Consider the following 9,195-nt stretch of genomic DNA (forward strand, 5'->3'; position numbering starts at 1 on the left):
AACCTATCTGATGTATACAGATTATAAAATATACCATAGTTGTCAAAACTGTATAAACAATTCAGGCACACATTCAACATGGGGTTAATATAAAGATTTTAGGAGGGAAACTACTGCTCTCCATATATTCTTATAACATATAAACAAAACTATTATATGAAAGATTTCAATTTTTAAATTATTTGGTCTTCACAATTACTTACTTTCTTAGAACAGCTTCCTGACTAGCACTTCCACCTTTTGGAGTTCCCTCTGAGAACAGAAAGAGCATTGTGCTCACATGCACAAGGGGTCACAGTGCAAATGGAAAGGATCCAAACACAAGCCAAATACGCCTTCCACTCACAGAGAGTTTCCATTTGTGAAAGGAACTCTCACCAGCAGATGTGCTAGTCAGGATGCTACCAAAATCTTCTTTTTTATTCATTTTTTTCCCAAATCGTGAAGTAGTATGGACAACTAGAAAGAGAACATTGAAAATTTATACTACCATCATAAGTATGAACTTTACGTTTTTGCACTGACACACTCTAAAATAAGACAGTTTAAATTTTTTCAAATACAACTAGAAATAAGTATCAGTGATTAAGACAAAGCAAGGAGGGGTGCCTAGAATGTTGAGGTGGGTGTCAGATGAATGCAGAAGGCTGACTCAGTCTGGAGAAAGGTCATGGAAAGAAGCCATGTTGCATGAGTTACCTATTTTAAAAAACTTATACCTTGGCTGTCTTTTGGAATGGAAAACCCAAGGCAGCTCACATTTAATTTAAAAAAAACAACAATAAAACATAATACAAAACAAATGAACAAGAAAATCAACAACTACAAAAACCACAAACTTCATAACCAGATAAAAAACACAAGAAGGCAGCCAGACACAAACAAGTAAAATCAAGCATTCAAATAAATAGCAGAACCTTAACATCCCATGAGCTGCCAGAGTGTGCATTCTGGAGGCACAATGTGCTTTATAGCAGTTGCGAAGTGCAACCCACCATCAGGGATGTATGGTGCAGGTGTGGCAAGTGAGGCAGAACCATCCCATCATAGTCCATGGGAAAGTACCACAGTTGCCCTGCCTGCTTATACCTGAGGAGGCTCTCTTTACACCTGAGTAGGCTCTCTTTACTCCAGCTTTCTCAGGTGTTAGGAAAGCCTCCTCAGGTTTAAGCAGGCAGGGCAGCTGCGGTGCTTTTCCACGGACTACGATGGGGTGGTTCTGCCTCACCCGCACCACATATCCCTGCTCGCCATTCCACACTGCCAGGTTACTGCTTCAAGTGGTGAGTGGCTGTGCCACATACCAACAACCTCCAGAGAAGCTCCTAAACTAGTAAATCAGCACAGATGCGAAATGGATGAGAGGAATGGGGAAAGGTGGGGAGTAAGTGAGTAGAGAACAGGCTGGGGAGGGGTGGTGTTAAGGCCAGGAAGGGCACCATAGCAGCAGCAGCATTGCCAGGGATATCCTTGATATCCACCAATATCTAGCCACCTCCCCAAGTCCACTTGGACTTGTACCAGCAAAGTAGCTGGTGCAGATTGGAGTTGACCATTGCTTCCCCAGCTGAAGATGGAAAAGGAAGGTAGAGTTGGCTGTCATTCACATAGAGATGACATGTATTGGAGACAGACTAGAACCTGAGAACACAACTGGACTAAAGCCAAGGTGTTGAATAGCTGCCACTAGTACCACCTCTGGAATCTACCCTGGAGGAAGGACTGAAACCACTGAAGAACTACACCTCCAAATCTCATCCCCATAAAACATTCCAGAAGGATACTATGTTTGATGGTACTGAAAGACATTCAGAGGTCCAGCAGACCTAACAAGGTGCACTCCTCTTGTTCAGCTCAAAGTAGATCATCTATCAGGGTGACCAGAACTGTTTCCATAACAAAACTGGGCCAGAATCCAGATTGTAATATATCTAGATGATCACCCCACTCCTGCCATGGCTGCTGGGGTTCTGCCCCCCTCACTCGCAAGGAGTCTAGCTTGGAGCCACCTAGAGCCCGCCCTTTCTCCCCTCCTTTCTTTCTTCCTTGCTGGAGGCAGGGGTGCATGCAGAAGCCAACTGCTGGAGTAGTGGCACTGGGGGAGGCAGCAGCAGCAGTGGGGCTGTGAAGAAGTTGTGGCAGTGGTCCAGCCAGCAAACAGAGAGCGAGCGTTTAGGCTGGCCTTGGCACGCAACAGCACTGAAAACGATTATGGGGCTTGGCAGGTTTTTCTGCTGCTCCTGCAGTTGTTCTCTGCCAGTCACTTGGAACCAGGCCAGTTGCCTCTTCCAAAGTAGGCAGTCTGGCTCCAAGCATTCTGGAAGTAATTATGGTGATGTGATGACATCACTGAAATTATTTCCAGGTCAGAGGGGAACGGGGCAGCAGGATAACCTGCAAGTCTCAGGGCAGCACACCTTTCAGCTATGTCATTGTCCAACACACTGAGGTTTTAGGAAGTTAGATTGCACCAAAATGACTGGAAGCACTGCCATTCACTTTCCTTTGAAATCTCAAGCAGAAGCTGCTCACATTTGCAAATCTGCAAGCCTGAAGGACAGGAATGTTTCTTTGTAATAATGAAAACAGATTCTACACAACCAGTTACATCTGCACTAAAAGTCAAATTTGACTATTATACTTGTACTGATTTCTAGCTTGTAGGAAGACAAGCTATGACTGCAGAGAATGGTTGGCAACCTTCAGTCTCGAAAGACTATGGTGTAAGCCTACAGCACCTGGTATTCCGAGGCGGTCTCCCATCCAAGTACTAACCAGGCCTTACCCTGCTTAGCTTCCAAGATCAGACGAGATCAGGCATGTGCAGGGTCACAGTGTGAGAATAAAGTTCTGAAAAGGACTGAAATTTTTTTAACTTCTTCAAAGCAGGAACACATTAAAAATGTAGAAGAAATCCAGGAAACCTGCAAATCTGAAGGTAAAGACCAGCGATTTCCAAACTTTTTCATGTGATGGCACAGTGGCAAGGCACTACAATTGTCAAGGCTCGCCATCAAGTTTTGGACAACTGACAAGGCACGCTGAACTGCCATCCAGGGACTTACATTGTCCAATAGCCTTACTAATAAATGACCTTCCACCAAACTTCCACAACACACCTGCACGCTATTCACGGCACACCAATGTGCCACAGCATAGTGGTTCAAGTTTGGTGGTGTAGACTATTCAGCCTCTTTTGCTTGCTCTGTAATGTTGGAACTAGTTTTGAATGTGAAGGAAGCCATTTTACTCTAACAAGTCTCTGAATTTCCTATCTATAAATGGTACCATTTCAATAAGGTGAATTATTCCCACAACTAACGTTCCCACAACTTCCTTTTGATCTCTATCTCAGTGTGGAAAAAGTATGAATAGTTGATAAAATGCTCAAAGTTCCATGAAGTCAACAAGCAAGTCTTGGGAGTTGAGCTTTTGAACCACACATTGCTTTGCACTTCCCAGTATGTAGAGGCAAGAAAGGATAGTGCATTGATGTTGTACTATTCCCATTAATTTTAGAAGAAGACATAGAGATGTATTGTTTCAGGAGAGGAAATATTAACCTTCCCAAACAGATCGCAAATTTAGACAACTTCACAGTGTGGAGCTGTTTCCATAGTGCTTGTAACTAGTAAGTGCATCAAACCTGCGGGCTGTGTTAGCAAAACACTGAGAAAGCTGAACACACAGAAACCCCTTAGATCTCAGTAGGTAAGTGACCAGCTCATCTCCAGAGAACAGAATTAACATGCTTAAAAAATAATATGTATTTTAATATTTAGGTATTTTGCAATGTATTCCTTTATATGGTATGCCTTGCTCATATAATAAGAATATGGCAATGTGACAGAATCTATGACTGGGCTCATCAGGATGTAGGAGGTTCCATTTTCACCCTTTCTGTGACAAATATGTTAACAATTCCTTTCTGTGACAAATATGTTAGCAAGGAGCAGAGGGAGTAATTTTTTTTTAAGATTCCCATCATACAGAATAAGCAAGTGTATGAACTGTATCCTTAACATATATTTACATTTTTCCAACAAGACATATTGAAAAATACCAAGGATTAGCTTACCATATAATTTTGAAGCAGTAATTCAACAGACTCTCTTCTTCCATATTTGATAATCCACGATTTTAACTTTGATTCTGCAAGGACCAAGAGTGATAGCAGGCGATACTTCAGTTCCAAGAACTCCATTTTCAGCAGATGGAGCTCAGATGTAGAGGCAACAAAATTAAACCTAGAAACGAATCACACTATAGTAAAACAGTGGAAGACTCAATTGGAAGAGAATTGTTTTTATGCTGCAAATATACAACTAAAAATGCATTTAATTTTCTATTGCTATTATTCTGAAGATTGTTTATTAATAGCAAACTAATCACTGTGCTCATTAAGTGAACAAAAATGTGACTTACAGCTGAAGCCTGAAATTGTTTGTTCAGAATTAGATCCCATTTAATATAGCAGAGCTTCAGCTGGCTATCTAGTTAATATATTAAGGATTATAAGTTCTTTTCATTAACAAGTGTTACTATTAAGTGAACCCCTTTCTCATCTCTCCCCTAAGTACTACCAAAGGTAGTGTTACATAATATGCTCTAATGTTAAATGATAGCAAGCAAGCAATCTGAGAAAATATTCTTTTTTAAAAAATATATAGCTTATTTAGTTTCCTGTCAATAACTCACAGAAAAAGCTATACAATATGGAAAACTTCTTGTTTCCATAGCTCTTTAAATACTCACTGGAATCACAAACAAGCACTGCTCCTTAACAGAAAAGAACAGAAAACAAAACAGTTCCTTTCCTTATTGCAGCCTGTAAGAATGAAATAAGACTTACCTCTCTGCCATATCATCTAGCTGCTCTGGTGGAACAGGGACTCCATTGACAGATCGAGCTCTGTGGATCTCCTGGAATGCCTTTTTGTAGCCATCTACATTTTTAAGCACATCCTAATTTGGATTTTATTTTATTTTTTGTGGAAAAGAGAGAGTGAAAAATGAGACTCACAGTAGGCAATTTTATAAGTGGAATTTTAAAAGCTGCACTGATGACTCAAGGTATGCAAGCGTTTGATCATGCTGTCATATTTATATGTGAGGTGAAGCACATACAGCAAAATGAGCTTCTCAAGAAGGGAAGTGCCTTGTGAGATACTGTGCTAAAAACTGTGCCCAATAATTCTGGCACATTTTAAAATAGGGAACACAGGCACTTCCTAAAGCATTCAATGCTTTAAGGAAACAGGTTGCATGAGATTTCTATCATTCTGCTGAGAGAAAATGAATATGAAATCTGCACTTGAAAACATGTTATGAGTGCCAATTTCTCCCACCACTCATACTTTCTGCACTGTTTACACATCCATAACTTCTATGCTAATCCCTTCCCCTCTTCAAACCTGCAAATTCAGACTCTCAATGTCATTGTGCACTTCATTACATAGTGAACTCTGGCACACGGAATCAGAGTGATTGGTGATTTTATTGTGTGTTATACAAAAGCAACTGCAGTTACTAATCCATGCATTTGATCAGATACAAACCAGAATAAGCCTAACAGTGAGAGCTCTTTTTCTGTAGTATCTAAGCAACAGGACATTGCAAGATTTAGTGGAGATTATTTATTTAAAAGAATGAATAGAAATCATCACCTAAATGATTTATGAAATTCATTCATTAAAAGAATGAATAGAAATCATCACCTAAGAGGTATCCATATTAATAACATGTGTTAACATGTACTAATAGGGTGTTTGGAAGGCTGCCAGAGGATGATGATTTGCAGCTCAATCCTATGGATATTTATTCAGACATAAGCCCTATTGAGTTCAATGCATCTGATTCCCTGTCTTCCTAAAGTCTGTTGTCCAGTCCTAGCTTAACTTGACTGACATGAAATCTTGTTTTTCCATCTATTCCTGTTCTGTTAACTAAAATGGCTTTCAGGTACTGTTTACTTTCCTTTTTGCAATTTCATATACCTCTTAAGAAAAGAAGAAATCTATGTGGACACATATAATCCATAGCATGGGGAAGAAAGTCTTTAAAAACCTTTGATTACCACATTAGCTTCCCTATATCCACTGTCAAATCAATTTATGATATTAAAAGGTAATATGATAAATTAAAGGTGAAAAATTCATCTTTTGGATACGATCCAGAAAACTGTGTGTTCACTGGCATTGTATAAGGTAAGTTAATGTGGCTTTATTATTAACTCGCCAGCAGAGCAGTGGTTCCCAAACTCTCAGGGAATTTGGGAACCACTGTAAGTCGTTGTAGGGGAGGGGCTAAGGCAGCAACACAATTGCCAGGATCACACTATTGCCAGGGACAAAGGGTTTTTTTTTTTGTTTTTTTTTTGTACTTATCAGGACAAGCACTGGCCTTCTGGGGGATGTAGGGAGCCCGTGGACACCTCCACAGGGTTCCCCAAACCTCTGAATATCTAAAAATAACAATTGCAATATACTTCCAGTTTGTGCTCAAGAAAGCAGAAGTCAGTCACAATCATTATTTTTAGATATTCAGAGGCTTGGGGAGCCCTGCAGAGGTGTCCATGGGCTCCCCACAACCCCGGAAGGCTGGTGCTACCCCTGGTAAGCACTAAAAAATACTCTTTGTCCCTGGCAGCAGTGCAATCCTGGTGAATCTGGCAAAACAGCCATTGCCCACCCCTTAAGAGGGCAGAAACAGGGCTTCCCTGACTGGGGCATCACAACACCCCAGTTTGGGAACCCCTGCAGTATAGTGATCAATTCAGAGACTGGCACATGTCAGCCACTATGAAAGCAACATGTCTAAGCCAATGTGGCACCACACTGGTAAGTGCACTGGTAAGTGCACCACACCGGTAAGTGCACCACAAGTCAAGTCCAAAGTACTTGACAAGCTACTGCACATTATGACACATACTGCAGATATTCACCTATAAATCAATCTCACAGTTGAGTTGAGGGCAGATTTTTGAGCCAAAATCATGGAATTTTCTATGACCCTCGGATAAGTCGGGGGTTAAAATCCCTTCTAAAAGAACAGTAAAGGTAGGCCCTCTTTATCTGCGGATTCGAGACCCACAGATTTAACTTAACATGAGTCCCTGATCTACATTTTGAGGGCCTTACTTTACCTTCTGGTCACATCCAGGAGGTGTATGAGGAGCGAGTTGGACAGACGAGACCTCTCTGCATCTCAGAAAGCATCTTGGGAGCTTCTGAGAAGCACGTCTGGTTTTTTGAAAAACAAAGTATCTCTTGGAGAACAGACCTTCTGAGGCACAAGGAGGCCGGGCGTGGCCTCTCACTGCCTTTGAACGCTTGTGGACACGACCGGAAGGCATGCTCAGTTGTGCTCAAAGTTCATATGAGGGCCCCTCCATGGATTTCAACATCCACAGGGAGGAGTATTGAGGATTGGATCCCTTGCAGATAACAAGGACCAATCTGTACAAGCAGAATTGATTAAATTGCACAAATACCACATTGCATGAATCCTTTCTGAACCTACTGTGAGACTTCTCAGAATAATGGAATAAATCACAACTCAAGATTTTCACTGTTTCATAAGAGCTAGATATATCTTCATGAGGACCATCATCTATAGATATAAGCACTTCCTGAAATATTTAGAACATTTTTTAAAAAAAGTTACCCTTGATTCCAAAATGATGAGATTTTTTATACTAAAAGTTTAAAAGTAGGCTGGTATAAAGTAATTTGGGTATTATACATTCCTTCAGGGTGGCCTTTCAGCATGTGTCCACACAGATATATGTGCGTAGCAGTGCACCATCCATTATGAGTTACATTTTTCTAGGATACAGCTGAAATCTATACCTTAAATAAAATTATATACTTGCACAGTACCCTCACAGAAAACATACAGCTTTTATGTTATGTACTGATTATTGGATAAATAGTGACATATGTAGTTCTGAGGTTCTGTGTGTAAAACATACACTATAGGTGGCCCAATATTCACAGATCCGGTATCATTAATCTGAAGATCGGTGGTGGGGAGTGATACCCCTGTGCCCGTTAATGTCGTTTAGTTACTTGCCAGGACAAAAAAGTTTCTTCCTTTTACAGGTCACTATAAGCATGCATACTTATAGCATGATGTGGGCAGACTGCAGACAGCCTGAATGATTGAAAAGACTAGATCGAACATTATCAGGAAGAAGGAAATTAATGTCAAAGGGCACAATCCTAACCAGGTCTACTCAGAAGCAAGTCCTATTTTGTTCAATGGGGCTTACTCTCAGGAAAGTGTGGTTAGGATTGCAGTCAAAGTCACTGTAACATGCAGACTGGTGAGGGATAGGATTGGGCTATAAAAAATATACCACTTTAACTATATCATGCCCACAGTGAAAAATTATCAGTTTTGAAAGTTACTCATTTACTTGACTTAAGTCTGTTTTTTTTTAAAGGTGTCCCTACATTTTATTTTTGGAAATATGTTACGTTGCAAATATAAAATAAATTAATATAACAAAACTAGCACATGCAATTGAGACTCCATTATACAAGTATCACAGCAGGACCTCAGAAGAGTAAATAAGGAACATGCACTTTTTGCAGGTCAGGACCCCTTTTCTGATGGTGAAGCATTAGCAATGTAGTAATTATTTTTTACTGACTACTTTCGTCAAAATAAACATATCTTACTCATGTTATCAAAATATGCTACAAGGTTGGCAGCAAAATTTAGAAAGAATTTTAATGTTACTCTGAAAAAATTACACTATTTTTTAGTGAAAAAAATTATAGACCTTTTGCTGTTCAAGCTTCCTGTGTATCATATTTGCCGTCTCCTCATGAGCTTGCTGAATGATCACTTCCTCTCTAAGAGCAGCTTCTGCTCTATATAGCCAGGCACCAATGGTGCCCAGAGGAGCAGGAAGAGATTTGTCAAGATTCAGGTGCCATTCAAACAGCTGGAAAACACAAGTGTTAAAACCATTGTTATTAGCTTGCATTCAGAGAACCACATAGTGTGGTAAGTATGCTTAAGATTGAAGTCTCCCAGTATTTTGGCATGTGACCTCATGGCCTTCCCCCCCCCCCTTACCTGGTAGATGATGTGAAATGTCAATATATATATTTTCCTTTAATGGTTACTGACACAGCATTAGCAACATAGGACAATTCAAAGCATGGTTGCATCCCTACAATGTTT

General features: G+C 40.2%; 1 protein-coding gene and 1 pseudogene across 1 annotated transcript in view; both read right to left on the reverse strand.

Annotated features, from left to right (window-relative positions):
* Positions 1-8,848, reverse strand: part of SYNE1 (spectrin repeat containing nuclear envelope protein 1) — a 314,290-nt gene extending 305,442 nt beyond the window's left edge. The window contains 3 exon segments of the mRNA XM_066615722.1: positions 4,079-4,247; positions 4,853-4,965; positions 8,789-8,848. Of these exon segments, the coding sequence (XP_066471819.1) occupies positions 4,079-4,247; positions 4,853-4,965; positions 8,789-8,818 (312 nt within the window). The 5' untranslated portion in view covers positions 8,819-8,848.
* On the reverse strand, positions 2,727-2,848 carry LOC136637770 (5S ribosomal RNA; annotated as a pseudogene).
* Positions 8,849-9,195: the final 347 nt, after the last annotated feature.

The sequence above is a fragment of the Tiliqua scincoides genome, chromosome 1 (assembly GCF_035046505.1).
Source record: "Tiliqua scincoides isolate rTilSci1 chromosome 1, rTilSci1.hap2, whole genome shotgun sequence".
Classification (NCBI taxonomy): Eukaryota; Metazoa; Chordata; class Lepidosauria; order Squamata; family Scincidae; genus Tiliqua; species Tiliqua scincoides.